We start from the raw sequence: 25,405 nt of genomic DNA, 5'->3' as shown, positions 1-25,405 counted from the left end.
TTTAATCGAGTAGAAACGAACATTAATCGACTCGACAACAAAAAATTCGGATCGGAGATAATTCGATTCGAACTAGTCAATTCGAAAATAAGTGTTTCGAATTTCGAATTGCACAACTCGACTTGGTCTACTTTCGATTCGAATCGGCAAATTCGAAAGTTCAAATTTCGAATTGGCCAATTCGAAGTTTCGAATTTCGAATTGCTCGACTCGACTTTTGAATAAAGTCGGCCAATTCGAAACACAACATACTGTATACACATCATAGTACATTACATGGCAATTCAAAAGTATAACTTTGATTTTCGGACTGACCGACTTTATTCGAAAATCGAGTCGAGCAATTCGAAACTTCGAATTGGGCGATTCGAATCGAGAGAAAATTCGATTCGAACTACCAATTCGAAATTCGACCCTTCGAATTAGCCGATTCGAATCTAAAGTTAACCGAGTCGAGTTGAGCAACTTGAAATTCGAACCTTCGAATTTCGAATTGGTAGTTCGAATCGAATTTTCTCTCCATTCGAATTTTGCACACCTCTAAAAATTTGATATTATTATTATAGGCCCTTACCACTTTATGGACCTTTTACGATAAAAGCTGCTCAATCAGTCCTCCTTCCTGCTCAACACACAGCCTCGCCCTCTTAAGGAGATTGTCATAGCACCTGTCTAACATTTCAGGCGTTACTGTTTGAAGAGCTTCAACAATTCGTTCATTCAACTGCTCGATGGTTTGCAGTGGATAACGATACACATGTGCTTTCAAGTAACCCCAGAGGAAAAAGTCACAAGGATTTAAATCCGGGGACCTTGGAGGCCATTCAACTCTGGCGCCAAGTGAAATCACACGGTTGTTGAAGAATCTACGCAGAAATCGCATGTTTGGAATAGTGTGGTGAGCTGGATGACCATCTTGCATCCAACGACAGTTATTTCTGTCTATGCCATTAGCCTGAAGAAGGTGAGGCATGTGATCTGTCAGGAAATGGTGGTAATTGGGTCCATTTAAGTAGCCATTAATTTGATATGGTCCAATCTGTAAAAAATTATATTTTTTAAATAAATATAAAAAGGCAATATAAAAAATGAAATGAGACACTGAAGATTTATAATTAATTCCATTATTATTGCTTTAAATTTTTAAAATTACCAGTCTGCCGTTAACAATTCCTGCCCAAAGATTGACAGAGAATCGCGTTTGGAAGTTCTTTGGTACGATTTGATGTAGGTTCGTATCACTGTAGTAGTGTTCGTTCTTGAAATTCCAAGTGCTTTCTCTCCCGAAAGTGCACTCATCCGTAAAGATTATATTCCTAATAAAATTAGGATCAGCTTCATTTCTTCTCAGTAGCCAACGACAGAACGCCAACCTCCTATGAGGATCGTCTGCCCTTGTTAGCGCATGAGTCCGGGTGAAACTGTAGTCGTGTAATCTGTAAATTATAAATGTTATTTATGAATAAAAATTATACCTATTTTTCATTTATTTTTTGGAAATTCGCATATTTTTATTTCAGTAGTAACACGGGAAACAAAAGTCTGACTCCTTTTACACCTTAAATTCAGCCCATGTATTTCACATAAGTCTGTCCTTGTCTAACGAGGCTGACTGTTTACATCTTAAATTCAGCCTTAAAAATAGGCTGAAAGTAAGACTTTTTTTAGTGTAAAAGATATATCAATCTCGACAAGTTGAGAAACTCTTAGGATATGACAGATACTACGTTTCAACTGTAAGACACGGTAAAAGTAAATAAATGAACGAAAACAGTAACACGCTTCTACTGGAAAGAATTTTAACTACTTTAGCGTTTTATGCTAATATACTCGAACAAAGACGTGGGCCCCCGGAGAAGGCCCGCATGGATCGCTCACATCTATAGGGGCCCACGTGGGTGATTCAGGCGAGGCCCCTCATAGAAAAGACATGCTGAGAGTTTGTCTGACCCAGAAAGTATAAGTCAACTAAACTGCATTTGACAAAGTTTTGCCAACCGTTGGTCCAACCATAGCCCAGAGTTTGGCCGACTAAAATAATGTAAGTCAATTAAACTGCGTTTCTCAAAGTTTTCCCTATTAAAAAATTACACGTGTAATTACACATGTAATTACACGCGTATTTTAAACTTTGATACTTTTTCAAACCTTTCTAGAATTGTTACACGTGTAATTACACGTGTTTTTTATACTTTGTTATTTTTCAAACATTTCTAGAATTATTACACGTGTAATTACACGTGTATTTTATACTTTGATACATTTTCAAACATTTCTAGAATTATTACACGTGTAATTGAAACGGGATGAGGGGTGAAGGGAAGGGTCGTGCTTGATTCGATGATGTCAGTAGCGCACCTATCACTGGATCCTTTTTTCCCCTTGATATAACCTAACCTCAAAATTTTTAGTGAGCTATCAGACAATATTAATTAATTTATTTATTTGTCTCCAAATGTAATTTAATAAATTCAAATTATCAATTTTACACTATATTAATAAATTTTAAAGATATAAAAAAATTAGCAGGCGATTCTATTTCAACCGAGGGCAAAAAGAATCTTCGTACTGTCCTGCATATTTATACTTTTTCGTCAAGGTGACCTATTTGGATTATACGGACACACACCCGAGTTGTCCGTATAATCAAGACTTCAGTGTACACGTGTAACAACCCAGGGGGAAAAGTCGGGCGAATGCCGGATCGTCCAACCGTCTAGCGTCCGCGCCGGTTGAATTGGAGAGTCAATGCCATTATAGGCAGTTTGTACCGATTCGGATGCGAATTTCTGCTGGCGCGGTACAAAGGCGGATGCGACTTTCGATACACTCTTTCTACTGTCGGCACTACAGGCGCGGTACAAGATTTGATCCGACGCCGGATCAAAATTTATACCAACTAACAACCGGCGTTGCACTGGCATTCGTCCGTCTAACGACCCGAGCGGTACAGGCATTCTACCGACTGAGAACTAAATAATTTATATTATTTTTAATAAGATTTTAATTAACCCGTTGACTGTCGCTGACGCATATATGCGCAAAACTAAACTGGCCAAAAGTGGTTCATGACGCATATATGCGCAACTTAAAAAAGGTGATTAAAAACTTCTTAAATGTTCCTGAAACCGGTTACTCGGGGGTTTTCGAGGTCGCTGATTACGAATATGACATTCGTTTTCCAAAATTCAAAATGGCGGATCCAATATGGCGGACAACAAAATAAAATATTGATCAGATTGACTTGAAACGTAGTACTCGGGGGCTCGCTCGGGGGTTTCTGGGGTCGCTCATTACGAATCTGACATCAGTTTTTCAAAATTCAAAATGGCGGATCCAAGATGGCGGAAATTTTTCAAAATTCGTCGAATTTGCTTGAAACTTGTTACTCGGGGGTTTTAAGGGTCGCTGATTACGAATCTGTCATTATTTTTTCAGGGTATTTATCGAAATTTGATTTCACCAAAAATTATCATACTGATGTCAGATTAACCAGTTTCAAACAAATTCAATAAATTTTAAAAAATTTTCCGCCATATTGAACCAGATATTTTAAATTTTGAAAAACAGATTTCAGATTCGTAATCAGCGACCCTGAAAATCCTTAAGTATTCAGTTTCAAGCGAATCTGATCAATTTTTAATTTCGTTGTCCGACATATTGGGTCCGCCATTTTGAATTTTGGAAAACTAATGTTAGATTCGTAATCAGCGACCCTCAAAACCCCCGAGTAACAAGTTTCAAGCAAATTCGACGAATTTTGAAAAAAATTCCGCCATCTTGGATCCGCCATTTTGAATTTCGAAAAACTGATGTCATATTCGTAATCAGCGACCCCAGAAACCCTAGGATACCAAGTTTCATAAAAATTTTTTCAGCACAATTTTGGCCTAAACAGTGGAAATCTCGTTGACAGCCAAGGGGTTAATAATAATAAGCTAAGAATATGGTTATTGTTATCTATTCTTTCAAAACAATTTAATGCTTTTCATAGGATAATTATTTTTTTAATCAACACACTATTTATAATCTTCTAAAATAGATTTTTTACAAAGTGAAAATTTAGCTATATTTTTATTGTTTCCAATAAAAATTGATGAAATAAAATGGATAAGATAATAATTAAAGTAATAAAAATTTTAATTCCTTTACGTTGTAAAAACTTTTGTATAGGAGAATTTTTTGAAGTTTAAATACTAAAAAAGGAATTAATAATGCAAGAATAAAAGAAAATAAAATTTAATTGTAAAAATGAATGAATTTGAAAAATAGGTTATAATTATATTTTTTAATAATATTTATTATTTATTTATTAATTGATAATAATTAATAAATATTAAAGACTTAATTTTTTAGTTATATTCAAATTTCTATAATAATTATTATAAATTAATTAAATTTAACTGAATTTAAAAGAAATTATGTTCAATCAATGAAAACTTAAAAAGAATAATATTAAATTGTTTTTTTAATATAAAATTTCAGGTTTATTACATTACAATTATATACAGTCCTGTATCAATTTTTTCATAGTGAAGTTAGCTTCACATAAATAAATAAATAAATTTGATCAAAAAATATCTGGTAAATTATATTAATTTTTCCTTAATGAAAGTTAAACAAATTAAAAAAAATTTTTTTGAATATAATTGCAAAAAAAATTTTTAATTGTAAATAAAGTATACAACTAATTATTTATAAATATAAAACACTAGATTTATTTACATAATATTGATAAAATGCTAAAATATTCAATTTGTTTTTAAATTATTATTTATTGTTGTATATAAGTTGCTAAAATTGTTTGCTCCCTAGCGGTACTGTATATGGGTTTTGTTATGCTCACATCCGCAAGCGAGCGAATAGCGTAGTGGTTAGCGTATTAGACTTCGGTGCGTAGATTAGGATAGGCTTGGGTTTCGTATCCCCCTGCGAGCGTTTAGAATTTTAATGTGTAAAAAAATGTAAAATGTGTAAAAAATGTTTCAAATGATCTGTAAACAAATATTAATTAACATGCACCATGCATAGTTAATTAAATATTTTTTTTATTTTATTTTTCAATAGAGAATATAATTTGGCCCGCGTCGCTTGCTAGGCGGACGAATGCCAGTAGAACGCCAGTAGAAAGTCATCTTTCGGAACAAAATTTGGCCCGTCCTGGTTGCCAGACGGACGAATGACGGTACAACGCCGGATGTTTGGCGGTATTAAATCTGTACCGAGTCAGGCGCGCAGCCACTACAACACATTGTCAGGTTCCAGTACAATGTTTGCACCGATCCGGTCGTTAGGCGGATCCATGCCAGTACAGTCTTACCGACGTTTGTACTGGCGCGGTACCCTGCCAGTGGGAAATTTCCCCCTGGATAATAATTTCGACAATTATAATTGTCGAAATTATTGAAAAAATTTCAAAAAGTTTAAAATACACGTGTAATTACATGTGGCCAAATCTACACGTGTAATTACATGTGTAATACACGTGTAATTACATGTGTAATACACGTGTAATTGTTTGAAAAAAATTACAATTAAAAAAAAATAAAAATAAATTACAATTAAAAATTGTTGTCAATTGCCAACCGTTGCCCAGAGTTTGGCTGTCCAAAATATAATGTAAGTCAAACTGCAATTCACAGAGTTCTGACAACAGTCGGGCCAACAGTGGCCCAGAGATCGGCCGACCAAGAAAGTTTAAGAAAGTCGAAAAAAGAAAGTTTAAGTCATTTATACTGCGTTTCTTGAATTTTGCCAACCGTCGGGCCAACCGTGGCCCAGAGTTCGGCCGACCGAAACTGAAAGTCTTTTAAACTACGTTTGAATGAGTTGTGCCAACCTTTGTCTCCAAAGTTGGCTCGACGGTTGGTTAAACTCTGCACGTAATGTTTGGCTTGCAAAGTGGGTCCAACAAAGTGGGCACTAGTACTTGCAAAGTTGGGCAAACTCTGGCAACCAAAACTTCGCTTGCCAAAGTTAGGCCAACCTTCAAACTCTGGCGGCCAACCTAAATTCGCACCTGGGAAAGCATTATTAACACTAATACAACATATCAGAAAACGTGTTTTTTATTGTTTAAAATGATTGTAAACATTAATTTTTTGTTGTAAAAAAATATTCGTTGTTTGGACTTAGAAATTTTTGCTAGTCAATGATGTGGGCGATCCATGCGTGGGCCCTCAAGGATTTGCCCCCATGTGAGTTCAATATTTTCAAAAAAATGTAAATAATTTTATGTGAAATATGTGTTTTTCATTGTTTATAATCATTCTAAACATTAATTTTGAAGTAATAAAAAATTATTTGAGGTTTGGACTTAGAAATTTTTGCAAGTCAATGGTGTGGATATGGATCAGCCCTCGTCGGCCCCTGCCACAGAAAAAAGAGGGAGTAAAAAGTTATAATGGTAATGGGTAAAACTCGTTGGGGTACAGGGTAGAGGGTAAAATTGTGAGGGTAAAATTGTTACCAGAATTTCCCTAGAAAAATGTCCGTGATTGTTGATATTATTTGATTAAAATGATGATAATTAAACACTGGTTGCATAAATTTAAATTTGAAATATGCACAATAAAAATAAGACACTACTGCACAGGTATAAATATTAACAATCTTGTCAATTTATATAATTTTAATCATTTTAACAATTCACATGACACTTGTAAAGAAACAGGCTTCGGAAAGCAAGATTTAATTCTCGAAATGAAACAGCAGAGTTGGGTAGGATAGCTATTGGACTAAAAAAATAATCACTCTGGAAATTTGAACTAGTTAAAAAGAATTAAATTAAGTATTAAAAAATTAGTTACTAATGATGAATTAATAATGTTTTTTTTACTAAAAATCTAGTGGAAAATAACTAATCATTAGTTAAATTTCATTTTCAGGTTATGTCGAATAACTATAATTTTTAGTATAAATATACTAATTTTTTATTTATTTTTGAAGTAATAATTATTTTTTTTACCCATTATTAGTTATTTTTTCACTAATTGCTAATATAAAATTGAGCAATGAATTGATTAATAATAATGAGTCTATTTTTATCTAACATTTTCTTTTTGTTTATTTTATAAAAATTACAAAATTAATTAATTTTTTAATTTGTAATTTTTGAGGTTATGGCTGTATTTTGCATTGTTTCGTTTAAATTGTATCTGTAGGTTATTATTTTATTTAAATGTAATTTATACATATGTGAAATACTTGAATTTTTTTTACGTATTCTGATTAAATAATTATATTAATATATTTTTTTAGTAATATTTATAGCTAATGCATTTTATATTGACTTATAAACATTTTTACAATAAAATATTAGTTTTTCAGTCCCAGATAGATTTGGTAAACAACAATATTGTGTAAGCACCTTCAGTTACCGATTGTCAATTTTAGTTCTTGATACGGATGTATGGCGGCGTTTTTAATTGCGTTTTAGTGTGATAGACACGTGTCTACAAAAACTTTTACGCTTATGTTTGCAATGTTTATTTTTACAAAAACAAAATGTCACATTTATTTCTGAGTTTGACACTGCAGACGTTTAAATTATTTAAGAATTAATATCGATAATTGCAGGTAACTTAAGAACCATTAGAACTGTTTTCATGTTTAAAAAGGTAAATGTTCAGGTCACTTGAGGTATGTATAAAAACATTACCAATTTTTTGTGTGTTTATGATTATAGGTTACAGTAGGTTAAAAAGTTTGATAATTTATTTACGAACTACTTCTCATACAAATTATTAAGAATGTTATTTTTTATTTCCGATATTTTTTATTCATTATTAATTTTTATTGCACTGTAAAATATACCTTCATATATTATTACAATTCGGATTTATATACTCTTGTATACTGTTGTAGGTAAATTATTCGACCGCATTCATGGATGGCGTCGTCCTTACTTGGAAAATAGAGCTGCTTCACGTACTTAAAATATTTTTGCAAGAGTTACTATATAGAATACCAAAAATCAAATACTAATTGGACACACCAAAAAATAAAAATGAAACAATTATCTCTATTTGTATTCTTTGTTCTTCCTAAAATCCTAAAGTAATAAAATACAGAGTTAAATTAGATAAAGTTTTCTAAAATTTTGTGGCATAGGGTAGATGCACAGGTATTGACCAAGGCACCGGTTTTGGCCAACCACACACTTTTATTAATTTTTCTAGTTTTCGGTTCTATTTACTATTTATTTTTTGATAAAAAGTCATTTTACAATTAATGTTCTTAAAAGATGTATTCAATGTTCATAATAATCATATTTATTATTCATGAAAATGGGGTGGCCAAAACTAACAAAATTGACATTTTTATATATTTATTAATTTATTATATTATTATTTTTTTAACCTTTAAAGACAAGAAATTCTGAAACTAAGAATTATAATTAATCTATTATAAACTGTCAGCCACTCATTTTTTATAATTAACATAATAAAAGGTGTCTTGAAAATGAGGAATTCCTTAAAGTGGCCAAAACTGGTGCATCTACTCTAATCGATTTTGAAAACTTATTTCAAATTTTAATTCAGTAACCTTAAAGACATCCGGGAAACGTAAAATTAGCATACACAATTCGCGACTTTGAATTTTGGAAAATTTTTTTTCGGTTGTTTGAGACAGGCAAGTCATTTTCCTGAATTTTTGCTGCGATAAATCTGAATCTGATAACAAAAATCTCCCATCACGTCAGGATTTTGAGAAATATGTGGATGTAAAACTCCTAAAAAATACGCTTCTGTCAATTGTTGAAATTTTCTACCGGGTAAATCTGACGTGATAATGACAAATAAAACCTTGAACTCTGTACTTTACAAAGATTTGGCGATATCGAAAAAACATACTAAATTAATGCTTGTTTCATTTCCAATATGTCAAACTAAAGTAACTGTTACTTTAGTTTCGGGGTTGCTGAATACGAATATAAAATCAGATTTTAAAAATTAAAAATGACGGATCCAATATGGTGGATTGAAACTTTAAAAATGAATTTTTTATATAAAATAGGAACTGTAAATTTCTTCGTTCTGGTGGTCGTTAATAGATTAAATGCAATTATTCGTTTGAATTTAAAAAAAATGTATTCGACTTGTTTTCTCTGATTACCTTTCGATTCATTTCGTAATATCTTTTATTGGAGGAAAGGAAAGTAAATATGTTTTTGGATGAAATTTTTAGAACTTATATTTTCTTTTTGAAATATTTATTTTACACAATTATTAATATTCGTCGCACATTAGATATAAAAAATATTTTAAGAAGTGCAAACGTATATGCATTGAAAACAAGTATTAAGGAAATAAATTTATAGAGACCTGAACTGTATTATGCTTTTTATCACGATTTATGTTATCGAAGATTTCGCCCGTTTATTATGCAATTATGTTCATAAAAATATTCACTTATGCTTAGTATTAGAGTTTTTACTTACATTAAATATTGTTTAATGTAGTTACCTAATTTAAAATTTTTAATTTATTTTTAGAAAATATTAAAATATTTAAATTTTTTAGATAACACTGAATATATTACAAAATTAAATAAATAACACTTAAAGTATTTAAAATATCACTTCACAATATTCAAATTCAAACATTGTAATTAAGAAAAAATGTTCTCTTTCTTATTACATATATTAAAGCTATTTTAATACTGTAAGAAGTTTTTAATATTTTGTAAATAGCTATGTAGCATTAACTACTTGTCTCTATATATTTATTGTTCAGATGATGCAGATGGCAGTAAATTACATTGTTTTAAAGCATTTGTCAATGTTATTTTCGTTAAAATGCTTTTATCAATTTCTTTTGTTGCCACGTCTCTCAAGACAGCAATTGCAATGAAAGAAAATTGCTGCTTAGCATCTGGTGGAAAATTGATTTGGAAAACCCAATATACAGCGAGCAATAACAGCAAGGCTCTGAGGCCTTTCGCTTCAAAAATTGGCTGTCCGTCACTGTAGCATATTGTATGTAGATCGTCTAATGGCCTATCGGAAACCGCAAGAAGTTTTGGGGCCTCTGTCACACCAGGAACAATCTTTTCCATTGACGTTCCAGTCTAAATAAAAAAATATGTTTTGTTATATTGTATGAATAATTTCTGAAAGAATTATTTTTAAATAAAATCACTTTTCTTAAAAAAAACTGTTAACATTTCCCAAATTATTTAGATTTTTAGGATTATAAAAAATTATTATGCATAATTTGTAATCGTTATTTATCTTTTTGTTTCTTTGAAAAATCAATATTTAGATTTAAAATAACTTTAAACACTGGTCAACTCTCTCGATTTTTATAGTAAAATATTATTCATCTGCTTATTTTCTATCGCGATATGAGGTATGTGTCGCACTTACATTTGTAATGCTAATTTGATCGTAACATTTTTAACAAAGTAGTAACTTCATTTTGCTAAAATTTTGTAAAGAAGTCTAAAATATGATGAAGATTGACATTAAAGTGCAGAAAAGTTGATACATTGTTGAATAATTATTATATACTATTTATAAATTATTAGAAAATAATATGCTTATAACCTCAAATTTTCTAACAATTTTTAAGTGTTTTAACATAATTGTTTAACAATATCTCAACAATTTCTCACTCCACTTCCTTTCTTACAATATTTTAGACATTTCCATAAAATTCAAGCTCAATTCATTTAATATTTTATGAGAAAAGTTATGGACAAAATTAACGTTTTAGTGACAGCATGAATTAGAGGTCACATTATGTTCTTAAAAAGATAACAAGAACTTATTTAGATACTAATTAATGTAATTTATGAATACTCACAGGAAACAATTGTAGAATTTTGCCTTTCTCTTTTGCCTTTGTAAATAATTTGGGCAAATAATACAAGACATACATTGTTTGCCCGTCCACCGAAAGATTTTTGGCAGGAACTTTCAATATTTTTAACAGATTTGGTAGTAGCTCCACCCAATTGGACTGCATTTTCGGGACATCTAAATTTACTATTTCGCTGAATTCCAAAAGTAGCTGTTATTTTTAAAAATTAAAAATAGAATATTAGTTTGTTATATTTTTATTATTAATTGTATACGACATAAGTCGTCATAATTAAAATTAAATACACAAAGTGATGAAAATTATTTAAGTTTTACATTGTTTTGAAGGAAAAACAAAATAATAAGTAAATGATTTTGCTTTTACCACATTCTTATCCCGCAGTTCAGGGCACTTCAGTAATATTTCCTTCGTATCCACTTTTCTCGCTGCTGACAGCCTTGATCTTCGTGTCGCACGTAATTCGTCTGCTGTCATTCTCGATTTCGGTAATGCATTTGATGCATTTTTTTTTCCTTTTTTCGAGTAGCATTTAGCGTCCTTTTTTCTTGAACGATAGTATTTGCAGCAGAATTTCAAACGGTTGTGCGTCTGACTCTATATAATGCATGTAAATTATTGTTTAGATAAAAAGGTGAAAATATATCAAATTAGTATCTGCCCTGAGAGAAGGCATATCTTAACAATCAAGTATCAGTATTTTAAATAAACTGTGCAGTACTACAGTTTATTTAAAATACTGATACTGATACGCTTACAAATTTCTTTTGAAAATATATTAATCAAATAAAATTATTTTCAAATAAAAAATTGGACTTACGTTTTTCTCGCCATACTCGCTCGCAAGTTGCAAGGGATATTTATCAGTCAGCAAAATTGACATTTCTAAAATTATTCCTGGTATATCCAAATTTTTTTCCATCAATTTTTCAGTAACTAATCTAATTATTACTGATATTTGAGAAGCTAACAGTTTCTTGTCTTCATCGATCAGTTCCTGTATTTCTGTGGGAAATTCCGGTATTAACGTGCTTAGATCAGTCTAAAATAATAAAATCAAAATTACCAAATAATTCAATTTAAATAAATATTATTACAATAAACAAAATTGCTTCTATATGAAGGTGCATTTCTATACGTTAACAAGTTTCTATTCTGCTTAGGCCTTAAAAGTGATAAAAAAATAATAAATAATTTCGAATTGACAAATAGTTGAATATGGCAACAAACGTCGAATGGTCAAAAAATTCAAAAAATAAAAAAATTGTATTGTCAAAGGTTAAATTGGAAGAAAAATTGAAAGGCAAAAACGTTGAAAAGTTAAAAAGTAGAATTTATTTTCAATTTATTTTCATTGTCAAATACACACGTTACAATGAAAATATGTGAAGAAACCAAAGAGAGAACATTGTAGAATTTCGATTTTTTTACCATTCGATACATTGTCAATTTGACTTTTTAACAATTCGACATTCTACCTTTCATTTCAACTTTTTTTCAGTTAATGTTATTTTAAATCGATTTTTTAACAATTCAACTTTGTTCAATTCGCCTTCTTGAAGATTTTTATTCATTTTAACCTTTATAGGGGAATGTAGTCAAGGTTGGCCTACTGTCTAGGTAGGCCACTCGCGTTTTTTTTTCAAGTTCACTAGCGCCACCTACGCGCATTTTTGTCGAAGCTTGTCTTAGTGAAACCTAACTTTTTGTTCAATTACATTTTCGGAAAATCGAAAATTGTGTTTTCTGTGACGTCGGTACAAAAAAAGCTCAAAAAAAGTTTTGTGCATAATGTGAAAAACCATTAATAAAAGATAAAAAACAAATTGAATCGTCAAGGCAAGTATGCAGAAAATTTGTGGGACTCATGGTTGAAAGGAAAACAAAGTAAAAAATCGAATCCCGAAACGTATTTCTTTATGGTTACAACAATTCGGTAATGTTACTTACTGTCAAGGTCGGCCACTATGTGTTTAAAATGCGCAAAGTTGAGGACGAGCTACTTCATTTGCAAAAACTGCAATTCTGTATAACTCATAATATAATTGATCATCTTATTAATATTTTTATTTAATTTTATTAATATTTTAGTTCAAAACTTTTTTTTATTTATATTTCTTTTTTTATATTGTTTATTGTTATTATTTTGTTATTTCATTAAGTTACAAACTGTAAACAATAAAGAATCAATTTTCCGTAACTCCAAACATGTTATTTTATTTTTTAACGATTAATGCCCTTTGAATTTTAAACATGGCCGACCTTGACTGTAATGGCCAACCTGGACTACAAATTTTTTTTTTTTTAAATCTTTATAACTTTTTCATTTTTAAACCTGTCAATTTACTTTGTACAGAAAAAATGTTCCTATTAAACAGGACTTTCCAACCATATACTTCAATTGTCCAAATTCATTTTTAAAAAAAAGTTATAAACAAAAGTCAAAAAGGTGGCCGACCTAGACTATGTTCCCCTATAATTTTTATGAAGATTTGTGTCACAAATTCCTCCACATTCAAGTTTGACGTAATATGTAGATGAGCCATAAAAAAATATAGTTAATATTTTTTATTAAAACACGTTTTAAAAATTATAATTTTTATATATTAGTTTTGGAACATGAAATAAAATAAAATAATTTCTGTCAAAGCTAAAATTTTTCCATTTTTAATTTCCTATGTCTACAAAATTTTCAATGAAATACTTGAAAAAATTTCTGTTGATTATTCTTATGAAATTAAATTACTTTGTATTTACCGTTTCGTTTATTTCTATTTCTTCGCTTCCAGATTCTTGCAACACACTTCTATCGACCACATCCGATGAATCCTCGGATAATTGCAATGAATTTTCATTTTCACCAGAAGTATTTTGTGAAACATCTGAATTAGAATCATCATGAATTGAATCTACTGACAATTTTCGGTGTTTTGTAGGATAGCACCCACAATATCCACAAACGTTTTTAGTTGAATCCTGATTCCTCTCGAACTCTGGACACTCATTACACTCCGTACAAAAACCTCTTTTCACATTATATTTATCAATATTGTTCATTTTATTCTCGAAATACTTGCTGAATATGTAAACGCGTGGAAAAATGTCGTACTTTCAACTAGACCATCTGTGTAATTTAACAAAAATTAACAATAATATGCAGGGTTGGGCATGGGCGTTAAATAAAAACACTTTACATTTATTTGAATGGCCATGCCTTGCTGTGTCGTTTACCGACTTTATGCCCCATGTGAGTGCACCCTTAAGGCGCACTCACAACAGCTAGTAGGCAGCATACAAATTTGAATTTACTGTCTCTTTCACTCTAATTGACTTTCTCTCTTACTCCAATTACTGCCTGCGCAGGCAGGCAGAGCTGTGAGTGCTCCATTAAGGCGCCTGGAAAGGTGTAACCGTTTAATTTTTTGAATAACACTAGGTGACTCTGCAAATTACAATAAAATATTTTGGAGTCGGATAGCTAAGTTTGTCACTTTGTTTACATGTCATGTTCGAAATCCTTTTAAAGACTTTCTACTGTTGATATTTAATCATCATCGATTATTTAACGATAATAACGGATAACGGATTACAGGTAAATAAATTTATTTAAACTAATTTAAATACGTTTTTATTTATGTATAAAAATATAAACGTATTTCTAGCATATAAGTAATTGATTTGAAATATTTTTACAAAAAATAATAATTTGAAAAAATTTCGTTTACATTCATCATATTTGTATATATATGCATAGTTAAAAATTTGTATGAGTGATACAAACAAAATTTTTAGTTTAATCAAACATTTTAATGTTTTTTTAAATTTTTAAATGGGCAGTTATTTAAATTCTGGATCTTTTTTATTGCCTAAATTCATTAATTTTTTTTTATAAAAGTATTTATCTAATTTCATAAGTTTTGAACTTTTAAATGAACAAAAATTATATGTTGTGCTATTTCAAGCGAGATTTCAGTTTTTTCGGAGTAAGTAAACCAATTGAAATGAAATTAAGAACTTTTAATCTAAACACAAAAAGAAATATTTTCAACAAATATGACGTCAAAATATTCAGTAGTTTTTTAGATGTCAAAATTTTGGAAAAATTTTGAAATCGTTATATCTCCTTTCCATCTTAAGAGCGTTCGATGTTCTCTAAAATTTGTAGGTTATGTTCGACTTACTGCAGGGTGGCCACATGTCAGTAAAGTCAGGGAAATGTCAGTGAAACAAAATTTTTGTCAGTAAAGTCAGGTAAATGTCAGGGAAAAAATTTTTTGTCAGTAAAGTCAGGGAAATGTCAGGAAAAAAATTTTTGTCAGGGAAATTAAGAAAATTGAGAATTTTTTCGACTTATTTTCAAAAATTGCGACTTTTTCGACTTTTTTTCCAAACATTTCAAGTATTTATTTACAATTTTTAAAAATCAATTTTTGAAGAATTTTAATTGCAAATTTTGAAAATAATTGAAATATTAGCTTCTAATTTGTAAAAATTCAATGTTTTCAGTATTTTTAATTACATATTTCCAAAAATTCAAATACGTATAAAAATAATAACATTTTAGAATTATTTTTAACATTTTGGAGAATACAATCAAGCTCAAAATTTTTAATTAAAATTTAAAGAAAAATTAATTAGTTTTTTAAATTATACAAAATTTTTTTTAAGAAATTCAATTATTTTCGAAAAATTACATTAAAATATTTTTAAGAACTAATTATTAGAATTGTTTTATAATAATTTTTTAAGATTCAACTATCTTCGAACAATGTGAATAAAAATTTATGAAAATTTACTTTTTAGAGTTATTAAAATTTTTGAGAAATCATGGTCTTGTTTAAAATTAAAATTCTTCAAAAATTTGATCATTTTTATTTATATTTTTCAAAAATTCAATTATTTTAAAAAGATTTTACCCAATTTTAATTGTTTGTAAATTATTAAAAATTGGAAAACTATTATATTTATATAATTACAATTATTATAAAAAATTAAATTTTTGTATTTAAATAATTGAATTCTAGAAGAACTTTTGGGAAATTATTTAAATTAATTGATTCAGAGATGAAGTTTAGTTAAAAATTGTAAAAAATAATTGAATTCAGGAAGGGTTATAATTGTAATTTTTAGAAATTATTCAAATTCATAAATTTTACCCATTTTCCGTAAACATTCATATTTTCCTGTAAAAAGAATTTTGTCAGGGAAAGTAATTTTAATGTCAGTAAATTGTCAGGGAAATTGATAAACTGAAACTTGTGGCCACCCTGTACTGTTATCGCCCAAGAAAAACGGTACTGTCTGTTTGAAATGACGTGGGATTAGTAAACAACCGTTTTCGAACGAGTTTTTCTCTGCACACGTGCACTTTTTACAAAATATGACAACGTACATTTGTCACAAATGTTTTTAATTGTCTGAATTCAAAAGATTTTGTTAATCCATGCAGAAACGCGGTTGCAGGATTGGAAATACAAAAGTAATGTAATGGCAGGCCACAAGACGTATGTTACAGCCATTTTGTCAGTAGAGGGCAGAAGCATGCAGGGAGCGTAAAGGCTCAGCTGTCAAAATGATTCGCATTACATTGCCATGGTAATTCCAATGCTGCAACCGCGTTTCTGCATGGATTAACAAAATCTTTTGAATTCAGACAATTAAAAACATTTTTGACAAATGTACGTTGTCATATTTTGTAAAAAGTGCCGGTGAACAGAAAAAAATTTGTTACAAAATCAATGTTTACCAATTTCACGTCATTTAAATCGTTCAGTGCCGTATTTGTTGGGTGATAACTGTTTGTCGCACATTATCGAGAAATTTAATAGACCATCGAACACCGTTAACCAAAACACTTTACTCTTTTTTCTAAAAATTTAGCATAAAAAACGAAAATTTTTTTTTATATTATGTTTATAAAAAATTTTTATAAACAAAAAAGTTATAAAATAATAATTGAATAACTTTTGAGAACAAGCACGAATTTTTTTTCGTTTTTATATGCTGAATTTTTAGAAAAAAAGTGAAGTTTTTATATTAAAGCAAAATTATTTGAATAAAAATGTAATAAGAAATAAATCAATTTCATTTATTTGAACGTTCGAAACTTAGGGTCGTAATTCCACATTCCATACAATGTTTTTTTCTGTAAAGAAATTCATTCTGAATGTATTGCAAAGTACATTTATTCACTTTACCTAAAATTAAACAATGAATAAATTAATATAAATGTCATTTTAAGAATTTCAAATTGAATAGCCTTTCTACTTAATTATTTTTGTTGACTATTATTAGCTTGTATTCTAATTATTTACATTATCATTTCCAGCTATGGACGAGGACTTTATTATTGAAGATCCTATTGATGATACTTCGGACGATGATGTGGAAGAAGATTCTGATTTTGAGGATGATTATGATGAAGATGATAATGTTCCTGATAACCCCGAGAAAGAAATTATAGGCGAATATCTTCTGTATTTGAGAAGTAGTACAAGAGCAACTAATGAAGACGTGACTAATATATTAAGGAAAATGGAAGTAGTTGTAAAGTGGTATCTTTCTCGTCATCTAAATAATATTAGAAATATTCTAGGAGAGACACACAATATAAATTTGAACGAGTACATAGACATAGACGAAATTATTAATAACATTGACTGCAGTCAAGGACTGAATAGCATTCATAACCAAAATAAATATTTTGAGGAAAAATTTAAAGTTGTATTGCCTGATAGAATTAGGCTGGGTGAGAAATTTGTCCCGTATGGTTCATCTTCAATATATGGGAATCAGCCATTAAAAATAAAGAAAGACGAATTTATTCACGTCCCTATTTCGAAGGTGCTGACTGCGTGGTTAGGAAACGGCTCATTTGGGAATATTTTATTTAATCCAAGAAGGAATGAGAATCAAGCCATTGAAACTTATATGGATGGAAGCTATTTCCAAAATCATTCCTATAAATTGCAAAAACCAAACTGTAAGTTTATAAAACTTTATTTTGACGAAGTAGATATGTGCGATGCCGTGGGGTCTAAATCATCTTCTACTAACAAATTAGGCATGTTCTATTGGATGGACGATGATATATCTTCTGAAAATAAGTCACAGTTAAAATTTATTAATTTAGCTGGAGTTGTATCCAACCCTCATATAAATGTGTATGGAATGAACGCCATTCTTCAGCATATTATCAATGACCTAAAGCAAATTCAAAATGGTATTCGATTGTCAAACGGTGACGTCATTTACGGAACATTATCAGTCTTAATTGGAGATAATCTTGGTGTTCATCAGTGTTGCGGTTTTCGAGAATCGTTCAGTGCACTTCATCCTTGTAGAATATGCAAGGCAAATATGACTCAAATAAAAACTATGTGCAGTGAAGATGCTACGATTCTACGAACAGCAGAAGAGCATGAACGTCGAGTTCAGGAAATTGAAGCTGCCGTTGGAGAGCAACAAAAAGCTGCTCTTCGAACACTATATGGCATTAACAGAAGAAGCGTGCTTAATGAAATTGAAAATTTTGATGTTACGCAATCCACCCCACCGGATTTAACTCACGACGATTTATTAGGAATTTGCATCATTACAACAAGATTGTTTCTGAAGGAAGTTTGCTGTACGTTAGAATTGATCACGCTTCATGACTTGAACCAAAGAATAGCAAATTATGACTATGGATATACCGAGAAATCTGCTAAACCTTCACCAATTACTGAGACACAATTGTTAGATGCTTCTAAAGGATTTAAGCAGACGGCTTCACAAATGTTACAGTTGGTGACAATGCTACCGTTAATTGTTTCTGATAGAGTTGTTCAAGGGTGGTCACCGTTGGAAAATTATTTAAAAATGTTGGAAATTATATTAATATCGCATGCTGACAAAATACCAATCTCTATTTTAGGTTACTTGGAATCTTGTATATCTGAATATCTTGAAACTTTTCAAACATGTTACAACAGAGATTTAATTCCAAAACAGCATTTCTTGGTTCATAGAATAAGAGCAATTCTTAAATTTGGACCTCTACAAAACTACTCAACAATGAGAGCTGAAGCTAAACATCAATACTTTAAGAGAATCGCACAATGTATGAGGACTTATAAAAATCTACCTTTAACTCTTGCTAATAAACACCAATTGAATCAAGCATACGTAATGAATGGAATATTGGATCGAGATCTCAGTGTAGGTCCAACAAAATGGGTCTCTATACTTGCACTTCCCTTTAGTGCAATGTTTCCAGATGTGAGACGCCTGCAGATAGCTAATTGGGTCAAAATAAACGGTATTAAATATGTTTCGACCAAGTGCTTCTTAGCTGTACGTTATAGTGACCAAAATATACCTGAATTTGCAGCATTACATGCTATTATCTGGAGAAATAATAGTGCACTTTTCGTTTGCCGTACAGTAACCACTATGGAACACAATGTAAATTTAATGGCGTATGAAATTCGTATTAACGAAGATTATATATGCTTGTCGATTAACGATTTATTGACAGTTGATGTATTCCATGCACATCGGTGGAATAATTCTCAATATATAATACTGAAAAAAGCCCTAGGAAATTTACACTGATACGTAAGTAATAAAAAATTTAATATTTCTAATTTCTTCTTAACCCTCCGTCACACACCTAGGAAGGGATTCCCGCTCTATGGTTTCAGTATTTTTTTAAATAACTTTTGTTTTCCTCGTTGCAAAATAAAATCAGTTTCTATACCTTTCGACAATTTACTCCACAACACATTTCTAAAAAAAACATTCACTTTAAACATAATTAATATTTAATTATGAAGTTCCAAAGCCAGAAAAAACTCGAAAAAGTGAGGTTATGTTAAATAAAAAAATCAAGTTTTCATAACATTTTTTGTTCCACTGTTGTTTAATGACAAAAGTATATTATAAATATAATTAAAATGAATTGTTTAATGATTTTCTTGCTTATTTGTTAATGTTACATTATTTTTACATGTCAAGAGGAATTCCTTCGAAGCTGTGCATTCGTGTAATTAATTATTATTTTTGAGACCAAAAATTAATTTTATTAATTTTATAATTTAGAATAATTTACTACATATTTGTAAGTTTGTGTTAAAACTAAATTTTTGTTGATTCCTTTGTTTATGTTGAAATGTCGCTTATTTTACAATGTTGTAAAGTCGTAATTTTTTCTAAGGTGTGTGACGGAGGGATAATAAGTGTCACATGCTCGTTTACGTTTAATTAATTTTTGTTTATTTTAAATTTATAGATTTCGCCATGGAGAAGGAAATCAGTTTGAATTTCAAAGAGGAGGTGTTAGGATTTGGGCAACAAATAAAGCAGTACATATAATGAATCCTTTCTGGTAAAATATTACATAAGTGACTCAACTATAAACCCTTAAAAAAATAATTAAAATATCATTTCGTACAGAAACAGAACAAGTCCATGATAAGTTTTTTATTTACTTGTGATATTCTTGACGTATTTTAATAATTTATATTAAATAGTTTATATTATAAATAAAAAACACTCAAAGGAAGCAAAAAGTGATAGTGGTGACTGAAATTTTTAAAAATTAGAAAATATTGAAAATTGGTTAAATTTATTCTTAAAACCATTTTGTTATTTATAAAATGTTACTAAAAATTATCCAAATTCAATATTTTAAATAAATGTTATTAAATATTTAATAAAACTTTGATATTTTACTCGATTCAATAAATTTCCTGTGTTTTTCATTTCATTTTGTGCAGAAACAGCATGTGTCCAAATGTTAATTTATTTTTTAATTTTTTATATTAAGTAGATAATTAATTAATCACGTTGGAGTTTTTAACTTATAGGTTAGTAGAATGTAATGCAAAAAGCAGAATAAAAAAAAATCTTAACATTTCCAAGAAAAACAGTTTTTATTGATTCATGAACAATTTCGAATTATGGACTTATGCTGTTTCTGCACAAAACGCTTCAATTATAATCCCTCGAAAAATCAAAGTCAGCAGCTATAAAACTAAAGATTTCATATTTTGTAGAAAGAATATGTAATTAATTCTAAGTTATATGACATCTCAATATTCTAATCTTTAAATTAAATTATGCAAAATATTTTAAATATTAAAATAATAATGAAGTTCTAAAATATGAAGCAGACAATAAAATTCATAACAAAAATAAAAAAATTTAATTTGTGTATTTTCCAAAAAATATTCTTAAGGGGAGGGAACACCTATATTTTCAACTATATGAAGAAAATATTTTAAATATTCGATAGAATTATTTTTATAGTAATTTTTTGAGAGGAATTCAATGGTCATAAAAAAAGTAGTCAGAAAATATTTTGACCCCTTTTGAATATTTTTTCTAAAAATTGATAGATTTTGAAATCCATACGCAATTCTGTAGAAAATATGTTTTTGTATTCATAAAAAAATTTCCTAATGAAAATATTAATATTTACAAAAGTTTTAGCATTAAAAAAAATAGTTTCCAGGTTAAGAATTTAAAAAAATATGATTATTATTAAATTTTATTATACGAAAACTCATTTATTTTTTTTTCTAACTAATTTCAGAACAAACTTTTTCAAACAAATTTTTTATCGAATAAATTTCGTTTTTATCACTAAACTCAAATATTAATTGAAATTGAAACTTTTTTGTAAATTCTTCTAACGTAACATACGTAAATTATTTATAAGTGCTTCCTTATAAAATTGGTTTCTAAATAATTTACATGTGTCACGTCAGAAAAATTTACAAAAAATTTTCAAATTCAGTTACCAATATTCGAGTTTAGTGATAAAAACAAAATTTATTCCATAAAACATTTTTTTTTTAAATATTATGTTCTGAAATTAGTTAGAAAAAAACAAATGAGTTTTCGTATAATATATATTCGGAAATTTTTTTATTGATACAAAAATATATTTTCAAAATCTATCAACTTTTAGGAAAAATAAAAATCCAAATAGGGTCAAAATATTTTCTAACGAATTTTTTTTATGACCATTGAATTCCTCTCAAAAATTACTATAAAAATAATTTTATTGAATATTTAAAATAATCTCTTCATATAGTTGAAAGAATAGATGTACCCTCCCCTTAATTAAGGGAACTTTTTGTTTATAATTATTTATTTATTATTATAATTTATATTATTTAACGTGACTATTTATTATATGTTTAGAAGTTTTTTATCAAATTTCAAAATATTAATTGTATTTTCAATAATACAATGTTTTAAGTCGGTTGCTCAATTATAAAAACATTTATAAATATTGAAGATCTATCTAGAAAAAAATTAAAAATATTTTTTTGTAATTAAATTACTCATAATTTATTATTGTACAAAATTATGGCTATGTGGATTCTAAATTTTAAAAAATTATATGACTAAAAACAATTCATTTTTTACATTTTAGCAGTTGTTATTAGTAAATTACTAAAAAATGTTTTCGTTTCATTTTAAAAAATTAGATGGATGATAAACAGTTATTGATAGTTTTTTCAAAAATAATAAGGAGAAAGAAGGTGTTAATTTTACTTCTCAAAATTCTGAGCCAGTTATTAAAAATCAAATTCTTATAAAAGATCTCCTTTAATTTTGTTAATTCCTATTTCTAGTATCTTTTTTTCAATTTTTTCGACAACAACATATATTCACTTAATTTTCAAATTAGAGGACACTTATCTTCCAAAATTCTACTTTTTCATACTTTTTTGGCCTGCTACTAGACTTCGAAACCTGGAAAGCACACAATATACCGTTTTTAAAACGTTATATTTTTGCCGAAAGTAATTGACATTTACAACTTTTGTCTTTTGCATATAAAAATGTTTTATAAAATATATCCATAAGCATAAGAAACTTGAAATTGATTTTTTACAGTTAAGCCTAGTTTTGTCGTGAATCTACACATATGTATTTTCCAAATATAAATTCCACATTTAAGAGGAGAAAACAATTTTTCAAAAATGGTTAGATTCTCAGGAAGAACAAAGAATACAAATAGAGATAATTGTTTCATTTTTATTTTTTGGTGTGTCCAATTAGTATTTGATTTTTGGTATTCTATATAGTAACTCTTGCAAAAATATTTTAAGTACGTGAAGCAGCTCTATTTTCCAAGTAAGGACGACGCCATCCATGAATGCGGTCGAATAATTTACCTACAACAGTATACAAGAGTATATAAATCCGAATTGTAATAATATATGAAGGTATATTTTACAGTGCAATAAAAATGAATAATGAATAAAAAATATCGGAAATAAAAAATAACATTCTTAATAATTTGTATGAGAAGTAGTTCGTAAATAAATTATCAAACTTTTTAACCTACTGTAACCTATAATCATAAACACACAAAAAATTGGTAATGTTTTTATACATACCTCAAGTGACCTGAACATTTACCTTTTTAAACATGAAAACAGTTCTAATGGTTCTTAAGTTACCTGCAATTATCGATATTAATTCTTAAATAATTTAAACGTCTGCAGTGTCAAACTCAGAAATAAATGTGACATTTTGTTTTTGTAAAAATAAACATTGCAAACATAAGCGTAAAAGTTTTTGTAGACACGTGTCTATCACACTAAAACGCAATTAAAAACGCCGCCATACATCCGTATCAAGAACTAAAATTGACAATCGGTAACTGAAGGTGCTTACACAATATTGTTGTTTACCAAATCTATCTGGGACTGAAAAACTAATATTTTATTGTAAAAATGTTTATAAGTCAATATAAAATGCATTAGCTATAAATATTACTAAAAAAATATATTAATATAATTATTTAATCAGAATACGTAAAAAAAATTCAAGTATTTCACATATGTATAAATTACATTTAAATAAAATAATAACCTACAGATACAATTTAAACGAAACAATGCAAAATACAGCCATAACCTCAAAAATTACAAATTAAAAAATTAATTAATTTTGTAATTTTTATAAAATAAACAAAAAGAAAATGTTAGATAAAAATAGACTCATTATTATTAATCAATTCATTGCTCAATTTTATATTAGCAATTAGTGAAAAAATAACTAATAATGGGTAAAAAAAATAATTATTACTTCAAAAATAAATAAAAAATTAGTATATTTATACTAAAAATTATAGTTATTCGACATAACCTGAAAATGAAATTTAACTAATGATTAGTTATTTTCCACTAGATTTTTAGTAAAAAAAACATTATTAATTCATCATTAGTAACTAATTTTTTAATACTTAATTTAATTCTTTTTAACTAGTTCAAATTTCCAGAGTGATTATTTTTTTAGTCCAATAGCTATCCTACCCAACTCTGCTGTTTCATTTCGAGAATTAAATCTTGCTTTCCGAAGCCTGTTTCTTTACAAGTGTCATGTGAATTGTTAAAATGATTAAAATTATATAAATTGACAAGATTGTTAATATTTATACCTGTGCAGTAGTGTCTTATTTTTATTGTGCATATTTCAAATTTAAATTTATGCAACCAGTGTTTAATTATCATCATTTTAATCAAATAATATCAACAATCACGGACATTTTTCTAGGGAAATTCTGGTAACAATTTTACCCTCACAATTTTACCCTCTACCCTGTACCCCAACGAGTTTTACCCATTACCATTATAACTTTTTACTCCCTCTTTTTTCTGTGCTACCCGACTGGTATTAGCGCGTGCCTTCGAGCGTCGGGCGAGATATTGGATCCAAGGCCTCAATTGTAATATAGGTAGGGTCAGTTGAGGTAAATCCAGACAGGGGGTTAATGCGGACAAGAGGTGTTGGAGCTTAATTTCTAAATTAAAAATTAAGTTCGACGTCAATATTTTAAGCTCAGATCCCCTACAAGATATTTTAAGTATTGCTAAGTTTTCATCTTGACAATTAGCAAGAGAATAATTAAAGTTATCGCTTAAGGCAAAAAAGTTGACAATCATTTTCAGACTGGTTCAGTATTTCAACTCGCATTTAAAAAGTAACAAACTTAAAAATCATACAAATTACCACCTACTTTTTGAATAGTTGATTTCTTAACTTTTATGATACTATAACACTTAACTGATTTAATTTTTACACTGAAAGGAAATTAATATTAAAATTTGTAAAAGTATTTTACAATTTTTGGAAAAAGTGCAACAAACCAAAATTTGATACAAAAAATACTAAACTTTAAAAAAAATTATGGGGAATTCAGTAGGGTAGGGGGCCTCAAGGTAGCCACCCTAGGTAAATTCTTGAGCATTATTTGGCAGTACTGAATGTTTCAGGTTGTTGTCATTGTTTATGAAAAATGTGCATTTATATATAGGTCTACGTTGGCAGTCACAATGGCGTAGAATATAATATCTATCAAGATACGTGGCAAATGATGCTGGACAAATGTGATTCGACTTTTGTGAGAGATCTTTGTGAATGTTTCTGGACCAAAGATGACTTAAAATTAAGATGTATGAAGAGGACTGATACAAATCCTAATATGGCCTATTTAACTCCGCAAAAATATAAGCTTATTAAAGGTATATATTGAGAACTATTTAATTGAATTCAAAATTTTGATAAATCGTTTCAGC

The 25,405-nt window shown here is 28.8% G+C and overlaps 2 protein-coding genes and 2 long non-coding RNA genes across 4 annotated transcripts; 2 read left to right on the top strand and 2 right to left on the bottom strand.

Annotated features, from left to right (window-relative positions):
* The first annotated feature begins 7,175 nt into the window (after window positions 1-7,175).
* LOC122503250 lies at window positions 7,176-8,020 on the top strand. Its single transcript, XR_006301722.1, has 2 exons — window positions 7,176-7,578; window positions 7,867-8,020. It is a non-coding gene; the product is annotated as an uncharacterized LOC122503250 (long non-coding RNA).
* A 1,702-nt stretch (window positions 8,021-9,722) lies between these two features.
* LOC122503253 lies at window positions 9,723-13,933 on the bottom strand. The gene is made up of 5 exons (XM_043613727.1): window positions 13,581-13,933; window positions 11,644-11,865; window positions 11,190-11,420; window positions 10,809-11,015; window positions 9,723-10,071 (listed from the first exon to the last, which is right to left on the bottom strand). Exons 1-5 carry the CDS (start codon window positions 13,878-13,880, stop codon window positions 9,727-9,729), a joined length of 1,305 nt encoding a protein of 434 aa, XP_043469662.1. The 5' UTR covers window positions 13,881-13,933; the 3' UTR covers window positions 9,723-9,726.
* A 3,008-nt stretch (window positions 13,934-16,941) lies between these two features.
* LOC122503235 lies at window positions 16,942-20,378 on the top strand. Its single transcript, XM_043613709.1, has 2 exons — window positions 16,942-19,421; window positions 20,095-20,378. Exon 1 carries the CDS (start codon window positions 17,154-17,156, stop codon window positions 19,416-19,418), a length of 2,265 nt encoding a protein of 754 aa, XP_043469644.1. The 5' UTR covers window positions 16,942-17,153; the 3' UTR covers window positions 19,419-19,421; window positions 20,095-20,378.
* A 2,464-nt stretch (window positions 20,379-22,842) lies between these two features.
* On the bottom strand, window positions 22,843-23,687 carry LOC122503248. The gene is made up of 2 exons (XR_006301721.1): window positions 23,285-23,687; window positions 22,843-22,996 (listed from the first exon to the last, which is right to left on the bottom strand). It is a non-coding gene; the product is annotated as an uncharacterized LOC122503248 (long non-coding RNA).
* Between the last annotated feature and the right edge of the window lie 1,718 nt (window positions 23,688-25,405).

The sequence above is a fragment of the Leptopilina heterotoma genome, unplaced genomic scaffold, assembly GCF_015476425.1.
Source record: "Leptopilina heterotoma isolate Lh14 unplaced genomic scaffold, ASM1547642v1 Lhet_251, whole genome shotgun sequence".
Classification (NCBI taxonomy): Eukaryota; Metazoa; Arthropoda; class Insecta; order Hymenoptera; family Figitidae; genus Leptopilina; species Leptopilina heterotoma.
Note: the sequence above shows the minus strand (reverse complement) of the source record. Positions and strands in the feature narration are given on the sequence as shown.

Excerpts from the sequence above, each read along its gene's own strand:
- LOC122503253 (XM_043613727.1), bottom strand. The coding sequence starts at position 13,880 with ATGAACAATATTGATAAATATAATGTGAAAAGAGGTTTTTGTACGGAG. Across the intron at positions 11,866-13,580 it reads AAATAGAAATAAACGAAACG|ACTGATCTAAGCACGTTAAT; the intron begins GTAAATACAAAG and ends TTATTATTTTAG. Across the intron at positions 11,016-11,189 it reads AACTGCGGGATAAGAATGTG|CTACTTTTGGAATTCAGCGA; the intron begins GTAAAAGCAAAA and ends TAAAAATAACAG.
- LOC122503235 (XM_043613709.1), top strand. The coding sequence starts at position 17,154 with ATGGACGAGGACTTTATTATTGAAGATCCTATTGATGATACTTCGGAC.